Source organism: Pogona vitticeps, chromosome 2, assembly GCF_051106095.1.
Source record: "Pogona vitticeps strain Pit_001003342236 chromosome 2, PviZW2.1, whole genome shotgun sequence".
Taxonomy (NCBI): Eukaryota; Metazoa; Chordata; class Lepidosauria; order Squamata; family Agamidae; genus Pogona; species Pogona vitticeps.
In genome coordinates, this window is record NC_135784.1 from 152,328,321 (window position 1) to 152,349,896 (window position 21,576).

General features: G+C 45.1%; 1 protein-coding gene across 1 annotated transcript in view; it reads left to right on the forward strand.

Annotated features, from left to right (window-relative positions):
- The window catches only part of LOC110074385 (aquaporin-6), a 31,141-nt gene extending 11,376 nt beyond the window's left edge, over positions 1-19,765 (forward strand). Inside the window, exons 2-4 of the mRNA XM_020784512.3 lie at positions 1,502-1,660; positions 2,757-2,837; positions 6,007-19,765. Coding sequence (XP_020640171.3) covers positions 1,502-1,660; positions 2,757-2,837; positions 6,007-6,201 — 435 coding nt within the window. The 3' untranslated portion in view covers positions 6,202-19,765. The remainder of the gene's footprint in view (positions 1-1,501; positions 1,661-2,756; positions 2,838-6,006) is intronic.
- Positions 19,766-21,576: the final 1,811 nt, after the last annotated feature.

Here is a 21,576-nt window from a genome sequence, read left to right on the forward strand (position 1 = left end):
TGTTTTTGTATCCTTCTCTCATTCCTCTCAGTCTCTCAGTTTATTAATTTGTTCTAATTTTCTCTTCCCCTTTCCTTCTTTCATAGTTTTCCTTTTTTTTCCCCCTTCCATTTCAAAACTCCCCATTCTCCCTCCCATATTTTTCTCAGTTACCATCACCATCATCATCATCTTAGAACTGCAGAGCTGGAAGGAATCCTATGAATCATCGAGTTCAGGCCCTGTCAAGGAAGCACAGTGGGAAATCGTACTCCCAACCTCTGGCTCCACAGCCAGAGATCTAAACCACTGAGCTATCCATCAGTTACATACTGTATAGTAGCTGTATGTATACTGCCAAATGTAGTACATGCTCATAGGACTCAAACTCTCATTCTAGCACAGGGGCCAGATTGGAGGCTTCTTTCCCCCAGATCTGGTATCACATGATCTTCTGCATGATCGTGCAGAAGCCGGCCATCTTGTGGCCTCATACCCTAGAAGCAGGGGAAATAAGGGCTTTCCTGGCTGTAGCGTATACAGTAGAACTGTGGTATCTGTGTGGGATTGGTTTCAAGCCACCCCCATGCCAAAAAATGCACAAAAAGCAAATGCTACATATAACATTGTCTCTGCCTCTCTTTAGTGGCTAGTTCTGTTAAATACACATTTTGGTGGTTTTTTATTTATTATTTTCAGGCAGCAGATAAGAGAATTTGCAGGTGTTGATCCAGCAGATAGTGAGGTCTTACTGTATAGGGGTGGCCACTCTAATCTATACAGGCTACTCATTCGGATGGTCTTCCTACATGTGCTACAACCAGAAAAGATCCAGTTTCTGACTTCTGGGGGGGGGCTGGTGCTATGACATGGCTGTGTCATGTATGGTCATGTAAAATACATACCATGAGATACCAGATTGGAGAGAAGCATCTCCTTGATACCAGGCATCTGGCTTCTTGTACGGGAGGGGGGGGAAAACTCCTCTGTCCTATGAAATGGTGGGATTAGTAGCTTGATGAGTTCCTTAGAATGTTCTGCAATATTTTAGGGGAGTGCATGAGAGCAGTAAAAAGGGACGTGGTGGTGCTGCGGGCTAAACCGCAGAAGCCTTTGTGTGCTGCAGGGTCAGAAGACCAGCAGTCGTAAGATCGAATCCACGTGACTGAAGTGAGCTCCTGTCGCTTTGTCCCAGCTCCTCGCCAACCTAGCAGTTCGAAAGCATGTAAATGCGAGTAGATAAATAGGTACCACCTCGGTGAGAAGGTAAACAGTGTTCTGGGTCTAAGTCGCGCTGGCCACGTGACAATGGAAACTGTCTTCGGACAAACGCTGGTTCTATGGCTTGGAAACGGGGATGAGCACCGCCCCTTAGAGTCGGACACGACTGACTAAATGTCAAGGGGAACCTTTACCTTTATGAGAGCAGTAAAAGGCAAGATTTAAAAAAAAGAAGGATCTAGTTCCTTTGCTCTGTCTTAAACCTCTTTCCCCAATTTCTCTTCTTTCTTTTCTCACTCAGATTCAGAACAACGTTTCGGTCGGACAAGCAACAGCTGTTGAACTCATTTTAACCCTCCAGTTGGTGCTCTGCTATTTTGCCTCCACCGACAGCCACCGAAGCAGTGGCTCTCCAGCTATTATTATCGGGGTCTCAGTTGCCCTGGGCCAGTTAATTGGGGTAAGTCAAGAAAGGAACTGGGAGCAGACATGGATTTCAGGAGCTATACATATGTTAGTTTTCCTCCCAAGCCATTCCAGTTTATGCCATAATTACCCTATGAAAATGAATCAAGAGATGGATTAGGGTTTTTGAAATTGCTTTAAAGTTATATGGTGGTCATGGGGTGTTTGGATTGGTATGTGTGTCCTCTTGGGAAAAATTTTAATCTCTTTTTAAACTGTGTTGTATATTGGTTGAGGGAGGCGATGTGGGCTTTTAGAATAACTGGATTTGAGACTTTGCCCATCCCATCTGCTCACATGCTGGCTGCCTCTCACAGCCACTTGCCATTGCTGTCGTGGTGTTTTTTAAAATATATATTTATTTTTAATTTCAAAGTGGGATAGTGATAGAAAAATACTATAGACAGGAAAAAAATTAAACAGATTGGATGGCAAGGTTTCCCCGTGGCCCGACGCATGCACAGGGACACATACAGAGACTCAGACACACACGGGCGGATGCTGGAGAAAGGGAGGGAGGGAACCTATAGCTGGGGCTGGCCAGAGGGAAGGCACGCCAGTGAGGGACAAAGAGAAATTGACCAGAGCAATTGATAGATTGGCAGCTTCTAGGCTGGTAAAGGAGGGAGCACTTTCCTCCACCCAACCGTTCTCTCTCTCTGATCGGTTTGCAAAGTGTTCTCGCAGCCCGAAAACTGTGATCCTAGAATCCATTACTTGACAAATCCCATAGACACAATTTACACAGACAGAGGCATTCATATATGTCAAAATGATTCAAAATACATTGATTTCATAAGCAATTTAAAATAAACAGTCCTTTCATGGCTGAGTAAAATACCTTACTTTCCAAACCAAAACCCCCATGCTTCCCAGGCAGAAAAGTCCATGGCTTCCTGGTGTGTCCTGTAGTTTTAAAAATTGATTTCAAGCATGCCAAATCCAATTCCAAACTTTTTTTTTTTTGTGAACTTGTACCCGCACCGTTATCCTGCTGCAGGGATCCCTGTAGTGCAGGGCCTTCCTCTCAGGGAGGGATGTGAGGCGGGAAGTGTTTCCTTTCACAGCATCTCCTGATTTCTTCCTCCTAGCGCTACTTCACCAGCTGCTCCATGAATCCAGCCCGGTCTTTTGGGCCTGCAGTCGTAGTCGGACAATTTCCTCACCACTGGGTAAGCACCTTAGTCCTGTTCCTTCCTTCCTTATCGTTCAAAAGCCAAGAGGAAGAAAGATAAGAGGGGGAGAGAGAGAGGTTAAAGATTAAAGAATCACCTAGCCACTCCCCAGGATTACCTCAGGACAAATGCTGGTAAATATATAACCATCAAAAGGATAATACTGTTACTGAGAAGCAGGAGTAAGGATGAGTGAATCATTTCTCTAATTAGATATATGGGTGAAACTGATTGCTAGTACGTTTTTGTCTTACCTAGGGGTAAGAAGTACTAGCAGTAATAATAACAAGGAAATAGTTACCTCCCCAGGTAAATCCTTCCAGATATATGAATGAAATGTATTGCTGGCATTTTTCTCTTACCTGAGGATAAGCTACAGCAATAAGGCAGCCAGGTAGACATAGGACTGAGATTTATTGCTCGCATTTTGTTTTACCTTGGGATTACCAGTATAAATTGTAGAAGTAGCAGCAGCAGTAATATTAGTAACGGTGAGGTGCCCCTTTTCCTAGTTTGACATATGGTGGAGATTAATTGCTAGAAATGTTTGTCTTGCCAGGGGACCAGTTTGGCTGGTGCTGGCATTTTCACAGGATGGAAGGAAGTATTTCCACCTGACAGGCCTGCACCTCAAGGGCTCTCACTGTGTGCTCACGGCAAGCTTTCCATGGAGGGCTGCCTGTGCCCAGGACCAATCCAGAGGCAAAAGAGGGCTGCAGAGGGTGTGGCAGCTGTGATAACGTGACAGGAGCAGCTGGCAGGCCAGATTGAAAAGGTGTTTGGTGCTTGTTTCTGATGGGGAAAGTTTCAAATACTGTACTTCTTTTCTGGCTGCATACAGACAGGACTGGCCCCATACATACACACATGACACACCTTGTTCTTAAACCTAAACTATGTCAGGTCAGGATCCCATTCCTTGAGGATTCAGTCAGAAACCAGAAAAGGAGCCCTTCTGATATCAGAGAAGGTGAGACTTGGTGTCACAGCTGGAAAATGGTGTGTGTGCGTTTGTGTGCAGGAGCTGGCTCAGCTCAGTGATTTGGACTGCCCGGCTGTGGAACTTTGGGTAGGGGGTCAGTTCCCTACTAGGCCTCTCAGGAAGGAGCCTGATAAGGTAATCTGGAGCATGTGTGGCTGATGGGGTTACAGATCCTGCTGCACAAGCTTGGACAGGATGCACAGTCCCAGAATGCAACCAAAAAGACGGATTAGTGAAACACTTCTGGGTACATCATACCTAGAAAACCCTGGGAGAGACACCACAGGTTGAAATTGACACCATAATGTTTCTGACCATGGGCAAAGTGACAGGGCCCTGACAAGAGCCAATAGGGCCCTTCCTCGCTGGGTAGCCCTGGGGATGGATGTGCTCTGGCATCAGAGAGTGTGGGAGCAGAGAAGGGTGATTTCATTCAGAGTCATGTGGGCAGATTTTTAAAAAAGGTAATGTGCCAGAGAGGGTGAGTCACAGAGGCAGATAGGAAGGGGAAGTGATGGGTAAGAGAGGAAAGTAGATTTAGAAACAAACACATGACTTCATTGTTAAGAGTTTGTTTTGAAGTAATTGTCTCATGGCTTATCAACTGTTCCTATCCAGATAAGGAGAAACCCTTGTATCTGCTCCCTGAGATTAACTGAAAGAGTATAAAAAGGTCAATTAAACAAGTGAAGCAGTGGGGCCTCCTTTGTGTAGTTTGGCTTTACAACTGCATTGCCCATAAAGTACCTTTCCAGAAATTTTCACTTATGCAAGAGCAACAAGCCAGGCTTCTCAACCTGGCCCTCTCTGGTCGATGAAGCCTAAGAGTCTAGGCTCGTTAGCAAGGGTTTTGTGGAAGGAAACAACCTTGACCACGAGGCTGATACAGCACAGGGAACAGGCGTGTTCATTTCCTCTCGCCTCCCTTTATGCAAGAACGTCACCACACTGCCTGCCACTGATGCTGGAGGAAAGGAATCTAGGTTGGTCTTGGTTGATCCTCTTTAAAATCTACGGTCGGTCTGCTGGAAGATAGGGGTGAGGAATATGTCGCCTCTGAGAAGCTGCTGGATGACATCTTCTTTCATGTCTGGACTACTAGCCATGCTGCCTAGAGCTCATGAGAGTTGTATTCCGACATCTGGAGGGCCACACCATAGGGGATGAATTGAAAAATGAAGCCTATACGTTGAGCTGTCGATAGTCTGAAGCTCAAATTAGCTCCCAGTTTCTCTCATCTTCATGTTCATTACTTCCATCTGATCCGAAGAATGCAGGCATGGGAAGGACCGTGTTTCTCCCAGTCATAGTTGCTGACGTCTGATCCAGTGAGATCAGGATAAGAAGTGTTGTCTGCATAATTATGTTGTAAACTTCCCAGAGGGTGCTGTATGAGGCAATAAATTTTTTTTAAAAAAAACTACCAGCAACAAACTGACTTCCATGTTTTTATGCCGCCCTTCCTGCAATTAGCTCAGTTCAGTATGATGCCACTCTTTCTTCTCCAACAGGAATGGTGTGATGCAAGGAAGCCTCAATTCTTCTGGGAAAATACCTAACATTGTTTTTTTTGCCGGTGTCCGTTCACCTGTTCCAACAAAAGAGGGAATCAGCAGGGATTCCTCGTAGCCTTAACCCAGTCCCGCTCCTCCTTCTCTGTTTCAGCCTCTCTTTCGACAGAGACAATCAAACCAAAGAGTCAGGTGGCTCGCTTTGGCTTCCTTCATCCTGCCAATCAGTTCTAGAGCACTTTCTTCATGGAGCAGCTTGATATGGTGAATTTATTCAAGTTGCAGAATATTCCAGTGACAGAAGATTTTAAAGGAGAGCTAGAGTTTGGGTCTGGTTCAGAAAAGGGTCGTTGCATTTAAACCCCTCTGAAATTAAAAGGACAAACTAATAGATATAAATTCTACACACATTTCAACAGGAATTTGCTGATTTTCTCTGGGTCAGGGTGCTGTTTTCCTTTATGTTAATTCTCTTTCAATTGCTGGTCTATGTTTGGTTTTGCTTTTCAGTGGAGTCTGAGAAAATCCCAGAGTCCCCAAGCCTGTGATTACTGGGGATTATGAGCCCTGTAGTCTAAGAAGTAACTTTTCCAGATTTTTGCATTTTCTTTAAACCCATTGCACCCTCTTCTAGTCTTCCCTTGCTATGAACTATCCCTCTTTGTCTTTGCAGATATTTTGGGTTGGTCCCTTGGCTGGAGCCACCCTGGCCTCTTTCCTTTATAACTTCGCTCTTTACCATGACCCCAAGACCTTGGCACAACGACTGGCGATTCTCAAGGGCAGCTACGATGGGGAAGAGCTGGAGAAGGATGGGGGCCAGCAGACAGAATCCGTATCATTACCCAGCCTTGTACATAGGTTATAGTCTCCTCCTGTTCAGGGAAAAGCACGGTCACGACTCCTTCCGTTCTTTGAGCACGGGCTCAGCTAGAGACTCAACCTGTGAGTTGCTTATTCTACCACTGGCCATTAGAGGGCTCCAGCCACCTTTTCTTCGAAGACAGCCGTCTCTACAAGGATCGCCTGCCGGCCTCTGTCCAAAAGGGTGTTTTAGCCAAAGGAATGACAAGCCATAGGAGTGATACCTGGAAGTCAAACAGTGCTCAAAAGATGCTGCCTCTGGATGTAGATGTGTTATGTACTGTACGGGGGAGAGGAAACCAGGGCCAAGTTGAATGTGGATACTGCCGCTATACAGTAAGTGATGATGCTACAGATTGGTTTTCTTCCAAATTAAGGCTGCCTTCTGCCACAGAAACCCAGTGCAAGAATAAGTGGGAAATTCTGATAAAGAGGAACTGGGATGCTAATGAGGATCCTTAGCTGACAAGGCCATCATTTTCAACAGCGCAATATCACATACAATATAAATCACCTGCTGTGCAGGATACAAGACCATATATTTTGCCAAAAACACTAGCCCCCTTCCCTTTCTTGCTATGAAACCAGGATTAGGGTCACCTGGATGTGACTGTGCATTGTGATTTTTTTTTTTAATTGCTACCCGGCTGGCTTTTCTCACCTGTGTTCTTTACACTCCATTTCCAAAACGCTTCCAGGAGGAGCTTCTTTCCAGTGGAACTGCAGTCACCTTACCATGCCATGTAGAGAACTAAATGACTAGTTGGTGGGTCTGGGATGCAGACCCTTTGGCCTATGACTCCCCATAGTCCTCGGCCATGGGTCACACTGGGTGGGGCTGACAGGAAGTTTAAGTGGGGAATGGGACTTTTGGATTAACCGAAATGGGGGAAAATAGCAAAGAGGCACTTTCTTTTTCTTCTGAGTCTTTTGTGACTTTACAATAGAGAGCCTCTGAAACAAGGATTCCGCCAAAGAGGACTCTCGTCTTTCGTTCAGATTTAGGCCATAGGTCTGCTGAAGGGTGACAATGAGCTCTGATGAATCTGATGCTGATTCTCTTTCTCATGATGCTGACTAGGGTGTGATGTGATGTAAAGCAGCTGCTACATGGATCTGAGGCTGATGTTTGTTTCTCAGACACTGTTATTGTGCCGCCTGCTTTAGGAGTAGATGATCGTCTATTGTCTTGACCCTGATATTTTGGAACTTTTTTTTTTACGAGGTTCCTGTAGGGCTTAATTAGGCCCAGAGCCAGAAATCCAGGGAAACCCAAAACAAAAGCACATGAAAGGTCTGGGCCCTTTTGGGTTTCCTGAAAAACCTGGTACTTGAAAAGAATCAACCAATGAAAGAGTAGCCCCTCTCCCTCAAAAGAGCCTGAAACAAAGGGCATAATGAAAGTTTCCCCCTGAAAATTTCTAGTTTTAGGTGAAAACTGCAGGAGGGTCTCTACACTTGCTGGGTGACTCTGGGAGGTGTTGTCTCAAAAACTGAGTTTTTCAGGTTCTACATGGAAGCGATGCCAGAAAGTGAGGCTAACTTTTCTCCATCTGTTCTCCCAACACACATGGAGAAACAAAGTCTCTTTGGACAAAGACGAGCATTTAGCCACCAACAGAGCTTCCCTGCATTTGCTCTTTCGGCCACCTTTCCAAGGTCATCAAGTCCAAGAGCATGGCTTGGTAGGAAAAAGGAACGGCAACACTTAGGCCACTGGATAGCTCTGGAGAAGACTAGCTAGACTCCTAACCAACCAAGGTGTCCCCCTTGAGGACATTTTAATTCTCCTTCTCCCGTATTCTTTGCTGCCCTGTGTTACCTTGGTTCAGCATATACTACAAAATGCACAATTAGAGGTGAAATAAACCCTCTCATCTGTAGCAATTGTCATGGGTAGGGTTCTGAAATCACTGAGATATTTTGGTAACTGCCATTTGAAAGATCAATGTGTAATGTGTGATCAAGTCTGTGCCTTAAATAATTCAGTGGCCACAGTTAATGCACACGAGTCCAGATGAGCCAATAAAACAAATGCACATTTTTATACTTGATATTGGTTTTCTGTATATGATTTTGGGTTTGCAGGGGGTTTCGCCCTTTTCCTGCTATTCCCCAACCCACCCACCCCGTACAGATTTAGCCTATCGGGAAGCACCTCTCTCACAGCCAAACCAAGCACAAAATACATTTTGGGTAATTTCTATCAAGAGGGTTAAAATCAACATTCTGAGTCTTTAACAGAGTTAAGACTTCCACACATACCCCCAAGGTGATTGTTGTTCTAATAGACTCTACTGTTGCTTTGAGTTCTTCACACTGCCAGTATCTAATAAGGGCAGTATTGTTACAAAAGAATATCGGCTCAAGATAAATGATAGACTTCAATAAGATTCGGTGTAATTCTGAAATACAAAGATAGACTTTCCTGAAATCCATACAATCACCACCAATCTGGAAAGCATCATGTTTTGCTTTTGAAACCGGCCAAACACTAGCCTTTATTCTTTGATCTGTCCCACTTTATAGCCTCACCTCTTGTCCCCGCTCTGTAGATTTTTCTTTTCTTTTGACATCAGCATCCTTCCGAGACAGGTTTCATTGGGAAGCGAAGTTCCATTTGCCCCTATTGACAGCATGAATGGTGCCACAGCCACAGCCGTGTCCTGATTGCAGCCATTAATCGCAGGCTGCTGTCCTCACGGTTTAGTTTGTGCTACTGAAATGACCAACCATTTCCACAGGATGCTTAAGAACAGGCGCTTTTCCTTGACCAGCTCTCCCCTTCCCCTCCCTCTCCCCTGCCTCCAGAGTGTTTCCTGTAGTTTTCTAATTCTGGGGCAGTTCCAATGAAAAGATGCATTTGTTGGTAGACCCGTTGGCCCAGTTGGAGAAGGCCTGTGTAGTATCATGTTTTGCATCCAGGGGTACCCATCAGCTTCTGTATACTGGTCTGTGTCCATGCTAGTATGGCAGAGGCAGGGTTTTCTCAGTCGGAGCACAAAACTTCCTGCTTAGCAAGGTTTAGGAGATTTTCTCTCTCTCTCCACCGACCTCCTGCTCTCTTGTTCTCACTGAGCCTCCAGTCTTCATACAAGAGAGGAAGTCGGCACATGCATGTTCCAAGACGATATATTATTATGAGAGATCTCTGTTGTAATGCAAAGACTCTGGGATGGTTTGAGCCCTCTTCAGCCATTGCCTCCTTTAGATGGGCCTATATGCCTGGAGAGGACTGACCAGCTCCACCCTGTCCATCACGTGAGCCACAAGGGAAAAGTCTGGAGAGGTGAAAAGTCTTGCTTGCCTAGAGGTTCTACATGTGAGCAGATTCTATATGTGAAGAGGAAGTGGGGGGCTGCTTTCTCCACCTATCCTTTGAAGAGGTGCTCAGGATGCTGTCCTCACTTCCGCTTTGCCTCAAAGTTGTCCCAGAGAGAGGAGAAAAAGTGAGCGGTAGGCCCAGCCATTGGCCTCACCCTTCTTGACCAAGAAGGATCTGATCTGAGAAGGAAGCCATTCCCTTCATGCCAGTGGAAAGCTTCTGCAGAATATGCTCCAGGTGGACAAGCTTCTAAGAATTCCCCGAAGGTCAGGGGTCTCACCCACCTACCCCTGGACCCTAGAAAGACAATTCAATCCCCCCCCCAATATTTTTCTTAAACTTTTCTGTTTTTTTTAACTGAAAAACTCCCCCTCTAACCTTTCTAGTGGATACAGTAAGCCATTTTACAATTGTTTTTGCTGTTCCTGAGCTATTCTAAGTAACTTTAGGTTTCAAAAATGGCACCATCCCCACACCCAGCCTAGACCAGCTTAGCAGGGAGAGGGGATTGGAATTGTCTGATGCTTCCCCTAGATAGCATGAGTGGCTCTCTTGCTTGGAAAATATTTTTAAAAACTTTGGCTGGATGGGAGTGCTGGGGGATGGGCATCTGATCACAGGCCACCCACTTTGCCCATGGCTACTATAGAGAGAGGTAGGAAGCTTCCAGAAATCAGACGAGAGACTAATCTGCCTGGTTTTTTTCCCATATTCCCAGAGTTTGGCAGGCTGTATCCTTTTTTTTTTCTTTCAAAAACTGGAAGGCCAACTGTGCTTTCTGGGGGGAAAGGGGGGGCTCTTTTGGAGAGAAAATAACATTGTTAAATCCCATCAAGTCAGATGCAACTTATAGCACCCCTAACAGGGCTTTCAAGATGAGTGAGATATTTTAAGGTGTGTTTTTTATCAGTTAAACAACCCTATGGCTGCCTGGAGATTTGAACCCAAGCCACCTACTACATCCCAGTCTGTTACTCTGTCCACTACACCACACTGGGTATCTGGGTATCCTCCCCTGAACCCCACTCTTTAAATGGCTAGTTGCTGTCTGTGGAGGCTTCCAGAGTTGCAGACCTGCCATTTTAAGGCCAAAATGTGTACTTGGCATTTGGCGATCTCACAGATAGGACACAATCTCACATGCCTGCCCCATGACGAATCTGATGCTGCTGGTTTTAAATTTTATTGTTTGCGATTATTTGGCATTTGCTTTAACATTAGTAGCATGTGAGGCATTGTAAAGAACATAGATATTCTAGACGAGCCTCTGGCCCCAGTGGGAGGACAGTCTCCACCAACAGGGCTATACAGGGCAGGTTTGTGAGGGGCGAGTGGATTGTGGGGATGGCAGTGCCAGGTGATAACTGGAGGTGCCGTCAAGGTAAGTTTAGGGCTGGCAAAGGAAATGCACAGCTCAATGAATACGTGCTGAGGAAAGCCAGGAAGGCAAAGAAAGTGTTGACTGACATCTGCAACCAGGAGAAGGCAATGTAAGAATGATACACGCCAACCCCTTGGATTTTAAAGACAGAGCATTTCCATGCCCTGCCTACCCCAAAAATAATTTGTTTCTACAAAATCAAAAATTAATTGAAAAAGCTCCAACACACCCTGTAGTGGCCATTTCTTGGAAGTTGTGCAAAATTTGGAAGCATCAGGTGGGGTCCTGGAGTGATGTGGGATCACATGTGGGCCTCTGGGTGGGAACTGCATGTGACCCACAGGCTGCTCCTTGCCCATGCCTGTCCTATATCCAAGTCCAGGGCAGAGAGGAGGACAGAAAGAATACAAGTGCAAGTGGGCAGTTCACCACGAAGTGACTCCTCAGGAGACTTTATGGAGACCATGTGATCCTGCAAAGGTGGTTGGACTCCCATTTTCACCAGGCCCACCCTGGATGGCCACGATGATGGCCCAATTTTAGCCTAACATCATCTAGAGGGGCAAAGTTTTCCCACTTGTGTTTCATACTTCCACCCTAGGTCATATATGCCTACCCACAGCCTGCACCATCTCATCTGGGAGGCTAAAAGCCTATGAAACCAAAGAAGAAATTCCAGTGCAGTCCTTAGTATGTGTCTCCCCACCCCCAGCCTGTGCCTGCAAATCATCTACATCTTGGATACACTCGAAAAAACCCCAACAAGCCCATCTCTTTGTGCTACCTACACCTCACAAGGTGACTCCTTTGTCTTCCCCATCACCACAAGGTACCCATCAGCTTGGTTGGCTTCATGTTTTCATACCAATATGAAAAATATGAAGGTAGTAGGGAACATGGAGGAGGAGAAGGGTGGGGACTGAAAGACGATGCATCAAACACATTTTGGGGTTTGGTCCTTCATCACTCTGGAAGGTTATGATGTGGAACAGTCCATCATTGCATACTATCAAACCATCTGTTCATCACTAGAACTTCTCCCCTAGTTCCATTGAGTACTTCTGATCATTCTTCTCTACACAGTCATCTTCAGGATAGTAGGCCCCTTTCAGAACAGTAACCCTCTCAGTGAGGCTTTTCGTATCAGTAGCAAGAATGATATTGTAGATCGGGAAGGCTAGGATGCCACCTGCCAGAGGCCCTGCCCAGAAAACATGGAGCTGGAGGAACAAAACACATCGAAAACCAAGCCTGTGTGAGTCACACACCTACAATCAACCTTCTCCTCCTCAGATAATGTTTGCTAACAGATAAAATGTCAGTTGTTGCTGTTGTTGCACTCTACACCAGAGTGCATTCCAATAAAATCAATAAACATGCAAACACAATATTTAACAACATGTGTGTGTATGTGTACATCCTCATAAAACTTCTTGGAATGGGCAGTGATCCAAGAGGAATTAAACTAACAACTAACAAACCAGTTTTAAAAATTCAAGTAAAAATACTCCAGTCACTTACTTCTCTCAACACTTGACACTTATGGCTCTACATTGAATGTAAGATTAGAGAAGTTATCATTCTGAATGACAACTCCTAGAATTCCCCAACCAGCAGGACACAATAGCTGGAAGGTTCTTGTAGTTCCAAAAAGTAACTTCCCCAAGTTTTTGAAGGATGAGCTTATTGAATAAGGAGTCAAAACATCCTGCTATCTCATCTGAACCATTGGACAGAGCAGAGTGGCTGGCAGTGAAGTTACCTGGAGCTATTTAGAGAGAAAGTAGCAGGAAACCAATTGCTCCCATATATCCTTGCCATCATCAGACTTGGAACCGATGGCTCAGACCCATTGCTGACATTTCACCATTATCGACTGCAGCAGCTGCCAGAAATTTCACATTCAATTTGACGAGGTCCTGGGCACACACTGGGCGTCCCACTGCTTCTACTATCCAAATGGGTGGATCTCCAGATATTGTTGGGCTGCAACTCCCATTATCCCAACCAGTGGTGAGGATTTCTGGAAGCTACTGACCAGAAACATCTGAAAAACCCAACTCAATATTTAATGAGTCTCTAATTAACAGGATTCAATTTGTAGGATACAATGGGAGACTTCAGAACTGTCGTTTGTTGCAGTGATTTTGGTTTTTACAGCTTGCTGGAGACCTTCTGCATTTTCATCTAAGCAACTCATATCAACTTAGAGGAGAGACCCTAATACTGAATCCATACGAACATGGATGAGTCCAGAGCCAGCTCTGTCACAAGACACAGTGAAGCAGCTACTTCAAGATGTCTTGGAAGGATAGCCAATGGTTAGTTACCAGGTTTGTTATTACTGTATTCACCCTACTAGGGAGGAAGGACTTGGTGAGCATCCGTAAAACACCTTTGTGGCATGGCTATTCACAAGTCCCGGTGTCCCTCTGCTTCGTTGTGAACTCTGGGTTGTTAAAAATCGTGCTGTTCTTATCTTGGGCCAAAAGGGAAGTGAGCCAATGAGCTGGAGTTGGCTGACTTTCGTTCACCTTACTTCAGCTTCTCATTCATCACTTGAAGATGTAAGCAAATTAGAGGTTGAAGCAAGTTCAGAATGATTATCCCAGGATAACAGATTGAATAAACAGGCCCTGAGATAAGTCCACGGCTCATATATCACTTTCAAGACTTGTGCTTCATAAGCAACTGATTTTAATTAAGACACAGTCCACCAAGAATTGAGTCTTGTTTGTATACACTTAATTAATACATCAGTCATTCATCTATTGGCCGGCTTCTAAATCTAATGCAACCCTTCTCTTTTCTCTTTTTCTGCACCCAGAAAAAAGTTTCTCTTTTTGGGTTTTTTTTGGGGGGGGAGGGGTAACTTTCAGGGAGGAATACTGTTGATTGATGGAATGTTATGAGTCGTAGCCCAAAGGGTAACTTTGTCAAACTCTGTGTTTTTACGCCTTTTCTAAGTGTCCTGGTAGAATGTTGAGAGCTCTAAAAAATAGGAACAAATGCCTTCTTGCAACCTTCACCTTCAAAGGGTGGGCTGATTTTTGGCCCTACAGATGTTTCAGACTTCATTTCCCAGAAGCCCCAGCCATCACTGTCCAGAGGAAAGGATTCGAGGAGCTAAGGGCCAAACCTAGTGGACAGCCCATGGTTCCCTTGCTCTTGCCTTCACAGGAGACCATGATTTCTGGGCCCAGTGATGCTCCTTTGAAGTCTCCACCATACTTCTGTCATGTGGAAAGCTACTGGAGGCTTGAAGAGCCACTGGAACCACTGTGCTTACCCGATGATCTTTCCCGTGATGACAGAAGGGGGGGGGAAACTGGGCAGAGTTCATGGAGCCCCCGGTGAACTACAGCTGGAAGGCACCCAAGACAAATGCCATCCCAGGGGGAGTGTGTTCTGAGGGCAGGGGCTGGAAACCTGGCAAAACTTAGCAAGTAACCAGTTGGGAAGAAACCATTACCCCTCCCGCTTTAGCCTTGCTTCTGAAGGAGGGGACAGAACAAGGACTTAGTGGTTTACGCTACTACAAGAATGTGGTCCATGAGATAGTGTGCCTCAGAGCCGTTGGGTATATCAGAGATGGGTGTTCTCCCCTCTGTGGTCCTTTCCTCTCTCTGGTGGGTGGAAATAAGGAGAGGCAGGCCAAAAAATTTGGTTGCCTGTGGCAAGGAAACAAAAGGCCATGCCTCTACCCCCGCCCCTCCCACGCATGCAATCCGTCCCTTTTTGTTGGTACAGGAGTCAGAAGGAAGGACTGTGGAAACTGTAGTCCAAAACCCTGCTCAGTGGGAGGAAAACCCAGAGTAACTGACCAAGGCCTTCAAGAAAGTCTCTTCCCTTCATTGCTGTATCGACCCCTGATGGAAGACGATGGAAAAGAGCTATGGCCAGGCTACCATCCCAGACTGACCACCCTACATCCTCCATGTTTGTATTGCTGGAATGACAACACTAATCCCCAGGAGATGCCCTGCAATGGCTGACAAATCCCCATAGATAAGGCCAGGGCATGCATGTTGTCAGTTCGGTGGCTGTCAGTTGAGGCAAAGATGCCCACAACCAGCAGGAAGGTCAGCATGAGCATCCCAGCCACTGCCTGCCCTGCCAGTGTGTTGTGCTGAAGCTGGGAAAGATGAAGAAACCCATGAAGGGCAGCTTGGGAGGGTCAGCCATTGAGCTGTGGTGCAGTCACAGAGACAACACAGACAATTACCATCTGCCTTGCAGCTGCATTTTAGCATACAAAAAGAAAAAGGTCCCCCAGGATGGGTTTTGAGGACTGCTCCACCATAAAGCACTGGCATACAGATGCAGTCGGACAGCCACCCTGTTGAATTACTGAGCTAATTATGGGTTCATTTGTCTGGTCACTGCTTAAACATCCCTCTCACACTTCCACATCCTGCCCCCACTGTCACCAGGCACAAATGTCTGTGTATTTCAGCAAAAAAAAAAAAAAAAAAAAAAAAAAAAAAAAAAAAAAAAAAAAAACTTGATCAGCACCAAAGGAGAAACTGAGAGTCTACTAGTTGAGTTGAGCCACTGGAGTTCTGCCAGTGTTTTAGCTCTGTACAAGTTAACTATTGGGAACTTGGACAGATGTTTCCTTGCAGCCTTCCCTAAGCTAACATTTTCTGGATGTGCACAACCACAACTCCCATTGACCCATCTAGCATGCTTGCATGCATGCTTATGTGCACTGTCTGTGAATGATGGGAGTTGCAGCCCAACACAGCTGGAGAGTGCCAGTTGCATATTCAACTGGTTTTGGAAACTATCTCTGCTGACTTGCAAACTGTAGTTCTTAAACCCATATGCATGTAAGGCTTGAGATAGGCTATCCCTCCTGCCCCTTTCTGGATGTGTCTATAATTACAGGTCCCATTATCTCCAACCAGGATGGCCTGGTTGGCTGAGAATGATGGGACTGGGGAACCAATAGGATCAGGTTGAGGGAGGCTGCATCAGGGTGATCAGACACCGTGGAGGACAGGGATCCTGTACCCATGACAACTGTGTGGGAAATGGTATTCTGGTGGGAACTGATTTTCCTCAAACCCCCCATGATGAGAAACATCTTTCTCTCTCCTCCAGCTCTTTCTCTCTCCTCCAAGCTTAAAATCAACAGTTGTTCTCTTAAAGCCCTCTGCAAATGAAAATGATTTCAGACAGAATGGCAGAACAAAGATGAACCATTTCACATTTTCTGTGGCAGCAAAGGCCCAATTGTCTGTCTTGGTAAGAGATAATGACAAAATATCACACCCACACCCACAACAACATATAGCACTAGGGCTGAGGTTATATGAGCAATTGCAGAAATAATCAGGAGCTGTACTTCATACCCATTGACATCCAATGGCATGGCAACCAGTTTTTCATCTGGAAGCAGAAATGAAAGCTTGGGACAAGTGTAATTACAATGTAATTGCCGTTGTTTTGAGACCACATCGCACACATGCCCACACAAATACACGCAGTTGTGTCCAATCGAACAGGTTGATTTTTGGAAACGATACAACCCCCACCCCCCACCCCCTGCAAGACATACTGTATTTATTGCAAGGGATAACAGGAGAAGTAAATACATCTGAGGTACCGGTATGTTTCTTTCTTTCAAACTGTTATCATATCAATAATTCTCTTAATTTTGATGGAAGACAATCTTGAAGTCCAAGGAATTGTCTCTGACAGAACTGGGTGCCCTCAAAAACTTCAATCAACATTCTATATAAGTAACTCAGTCAAGTGAAACTGAACACTTGTTCCAAATTGAGTTTTATAGTGCTCTGAAGTCATTGTTCAAGTTTCATATATTTGACACTGACATTGCCTTCCTTCCTTCCTTCCTTCCTTCCTTCCTTCCTTCCTTCCTTCCTTCCTTCCTTCCTTCCTTCCTTCCTTCCTTCCTTCCTTCCTTCCTTCCTTCCTTCCTTCCTTCCTTCCTTCCTTCCATTAAAAGAACCAATCAAAAATTCACCTTAGGAGTAATTATCAAAGAACATGTTCGTATGTATTCCTGAGATAAATCCAACCTGAGGGAGAAATATCTTTTACATAAATTGTGCATCTTTTTTTAAAAAAAGGAACTTCTGATATAGGAACATCAGGCAATACAAGGATGTTGTTAAGCATCTTTACAAAATCTGACCAGGAAAACCTACATCACCACCATGAATAACTTGATAGTAGAATAAAATCATGGCAGCTACTACATTTTATGCATCTTGGCCCTGACTGAACACTGATTAACCTTGACTTTTTTCATTACCACTGTGCCTGGTGATGGGCAGCTCCAGCTACCAAATTAACAGCCCAAAATCATTACATCATATGATGTAGGTCTAGAACTGTTGTCCCCAACCTTGAATCCCGAGATGTTCTTGGACTAAAACTCCAAGAAGCCTTCACCACGAGCTGTGTCAGCAAGGATTTCAGGGAGTTGTAGTCCAAGAAAATTTGGGTTATCTAAGGTTAGGAACCACTGGTTCATTCTTCAAGCCTACATTCTTTATTACATTTACCTCCTGCCTTTCCTCTAACTAGTTGCCTGATTCTCCACCACTCATAACAACCTTATGAGGGAAACCCTGGAAAAGGATTGCCTAAGTCAGAAATGTCTTGACAGCACACAGTTATTATTAGATATGCATTTGTCTGGAAGTAAGACCCATTAAATGTCACGGGATGTACTTCTTCTCTTTTTTTTTCTTGACCAGAAAAATAAATACAAAACTTTTAGCAGCCCTTACCCCATTGAGTGCCAGGGTATTTCCCTCGGATCTCTGGTGGGGAAATCTGGTGCATCATCCCTGCACCAACTATTGCTCCTATCAACTGAGCCTCAACATGGGCAACATAGGCCAATAGCACAGAGATCTTTTGTGCAACTGGGAAGGCCACCATCACTGCTGAATTGATGTGTTACCCACTGATGTGGCCCACTAGAAAAGGGTGGCTATAGTCAGGCCAAAGGCCAGTGAAATCTTCAGGATTCTGGAGGCTGCAGAGGGCCAATTCAAGGCAGAGCCCACCCCAAAGAAGACATATATCATGGTGGTCAAGAAATCTGCAACAACCGCCTTGAAAAAGGCCAGAGAACAAACCTCATTCACCATGGTGACAGCACCTGCAGGAAGGCCAGGAGGGTTCATCACACTCTCATACTCTCTCCTGCTGGTAGGACAGGGCAGAACATATATATATGCATCTCCTCTTCCTCCTGATATCTTCCAAACCTCGAACTTTCTCATTAGTAATGCTTCACTCTTCCATTTCCCATTTTCTGGGTCTGTGATTTATGACTTTGAGCTGAATGCTGAGACAGAGCCTCCTGAACCTTCCCATAGAGGACTTTCTGAGCTAGGCAAGTGCAGTCCTGTGAAACTTCCTTGGGACATTTAAGGAGGATGCCCATTGCCTTGGTTACATAAGCCGGACAGCCCAGCGCAATGTGCAGCCCCCTGAGCTAAATGCTGCACTCCAGTTTTGAATGGTGGCCTGCAAGGAACTGTGGCTGAATGAACAGCTTTCATTTATCACTCCCTGGGACTGCAAAAACAGAGCTGTGGGCTACTTATGGCAGAACACCCCCTACCTAGCCAATTTGATGGGTCACAAGTAGCGCAGTTCCCATGGAAGACATTTAAGAGCCATTCAAAGAGCATGGAAATGATCGTGTGATATGACATGACCATACTATTAGCATAATGATTGCAAACCTTAGAAACACCTTAAAAGAGCTTGGGTGGTTCCAAGGCGTCTGCATATAGTTCTGTGCTATTCCTGTTCTCTCATTCAAACTCGTCAAGCTGATGCAAAGTTATTTAGGTGCTTAGAGATACTGACGGAACTTGCCATGTTCAGGTCTAGAGAAGAACTGGGTATGTGTGTGTCACCATCTTTCAAATACAAATCTACCTCAAAGAACAGGCCAAGCTTGGAAAGTTATTTTAAAAAGTAATGTTACAGCTATCATTCCATCTAACCTGTGTCCCAAATAGTTACTGTTATAATGACAAATCATGGAAAGGAACTCTTCCTGTTTCCCTAAAATAGTGGTTTTTCTTGCTTTTCAAAAAATCATCTGATTGCTAAAAGTCACTATAGTGCAAAGCACTCGCCTTCTGTCCACCTTTGTCACCCTGAAACTTACAAAACAGCACCGTGCAATATTCCTCCTCCATCACTGAGCGATGCCGTACCCCTGGAGCTATAAAAACAACTAAATGTTAAAGATACATCATTAGAGGAGCAAAGGTTACTGTTACCTCTCAGGTTACAGTTGTAACATATCGTAATGATTTCTTAGTTGTTGGGAATAAGAATTAATTTGAATTTACAGTACTGGCTATTTGTAACTAGTTACTCCTAAATTCTGAACTGAAGAATTCTGAGTCCCCAATTCCCCAAAGCTGCCTCCTTCGGTTTAAGACAACTGAACACATTGTAATGACACTAAAGTTGCAGCAGGAGGAAAGGAAGCAAAATTAGTTCAGGACAGTACATCTGGAGCGGACTCTAGCTTTATGAAGGGTACATTTTACCCTAACCCTCCCTTTGTTTTCAAGGGATTTAAAAAAGTCTCTGGACACAAACCTACTTTCTTTTTTGACACAGAGGTCTTCTCATGTATGTATTGCTCCGTCTAGCTGAGCTGAAATACCAAATCAAAAGATTTCGCAAAAGTTCCTGTGCAGAAACATGCTGGCTAAATTCATTCGATGCTGAGAGAGACACAGGGGTGGGTGGATAGGGGAGTGTCTTCAGCCTCTTTGCAGGGGAAAACAGGAGAAGCGGCCAAGATAGGAGAAGGTGAAGCTGGTAAATTAGATAGAGAAAGAAAGAAAAGAATGAAAAGTTAGAAGGGATGAAATAAGCCGTCCGCAACAGCAATGAAACCACAAGTAACATATAGAGTATTGTTTATTTTAGTCAGCCTCTTATCCTTCCCAGGAATAAAGATGGTACCGGTAGTAACAAGAAGCAATTGTAGTGTTGCTGGTGTGTATTATGTGCCATCAAGTCAACCCTGGTTGGGGTTTCAAGGTATGCGAGACATTTAAGGAGTGGTTTTACCAGTGCCATCCCTCTCTCCTGAGTGACTTTCTGTGCCCAAGCAGGGGACTTTTCAAATCCTGGAGCCAGCTCTCTGTTCACGACACCACAGTGGCTCAGGGCCAAGTTTCCCTGAGCAGGTCAGTTCCCCTGGCCAGGCCTCATCCCCAAGAGGCGCTTCTTGGTCCACAACCTGTTAAGGCAAGCACTTCCTTCTTTTTCTTTCATTGCCATGATTCATCCTTCTCCCAGGAAACAGAAAATTGGAGAGAGAGGAAAGGTGGAAACAAGAAGAAGCAGGGGGGGGGCATCGTAATCACCAACTGCTCTGGATAAATATAGTGCTGAGGGGTGTTACATACAGCACTGATGTTACCTGTCTGTCATGGGTTTGGAGGGAAAGTTCCATCCTATGGGGAGTGGAAGGCGGGACATCAGGAGGAGGGGCTGTACTGTATATATATGTGAAGCGTGTGTGGAGAAGTTAGGAGAGCTGGAGGAGGAGCTGGAAGAGCTGAGAGAAGAAGCTTGAGTGGGAGTCTGTGTGTCAGACAGGGTACTACTGTGTGTCAGTCAGTACCAACCTGATAGGTTCAGATGTCTGTATGGTTAGCCAGAACTGATAGGTTCAGGGTCTGTGCTTCAAGTTAAGTGTTCTGTGTGAACCAAACTGTGTGTATGTATGATTGAGACTAAGCCACGTTACTGTATCTTATTCCCTTGATCATTTTATTTTCCCTGTGAGTTGTTTAAATAAACCTTATTCCTTTATTTGTTAAAAATCCATCCCTGGTCTGTGTGACTTCTTATAGGGAATGGTTGGTGGCAGCTTAGTTAACGTGTGGCATATCCTAGTAGGTCTGGGTTTGTCACATTGATTGGTGTCCAGCGTGTGGGATACACCACAGTGGTCCAGCAAAGCCTTGGCAAGTGTGCCCAGAGCAAGGGGGGTCTAGTCAGGGACAATCTGAGAGCGCGTAGGTAATCTTCTAGGCTTACCTCACGGGGAGGTACGCTAGTGGAAGAACGTGTAACCTCAGATTGGGGACTAGATTAGGGAGCTCTGAGGCAACCTGGTTTTGGCGGGAAAAAAGCTGAGGCAAAACTGTGAAATAGCAGTGATCTAGCTTGTCTGCTGAGAGGCCTAGCAGAGGGGAGTGGACTCTGGCTGGCTACAGTTGCAAGTTAGTGCTGAAGAACAGCAGCAATCTATAGAAAGCTGGTTCTGAGGCAAAAGAGAAGAAAAAAAAGTGGTCGCTTTATTCTGAGGCTTGACTTTTGAAAGCAGCCTGTTCTGGGGGGGGGATTATGCCCTTGACTCGAAGCCAAATGGCAGAAATGGGTGAAGTGAAAGACCCCCAGGTTGACCAAGGTTCTGAGGATGAATTTGGCTCAGTGCAGGGTGACAGCACGGGAGAACAGAACCCAGAACTCAGGAAAATGCTCATAGCCCAACAGCATGAACTGAGGGTGAGGGAAATGGAGCAAAAGGAAAGGGAGAGGCAAAGACAATTTGAATTGGAGAAAGAAAGGATGGCGTTTGAGTTAAGAAGATTGGAACTGATGAATCAGAACAATAATAACAATAGAGATTCTGAGGGAGG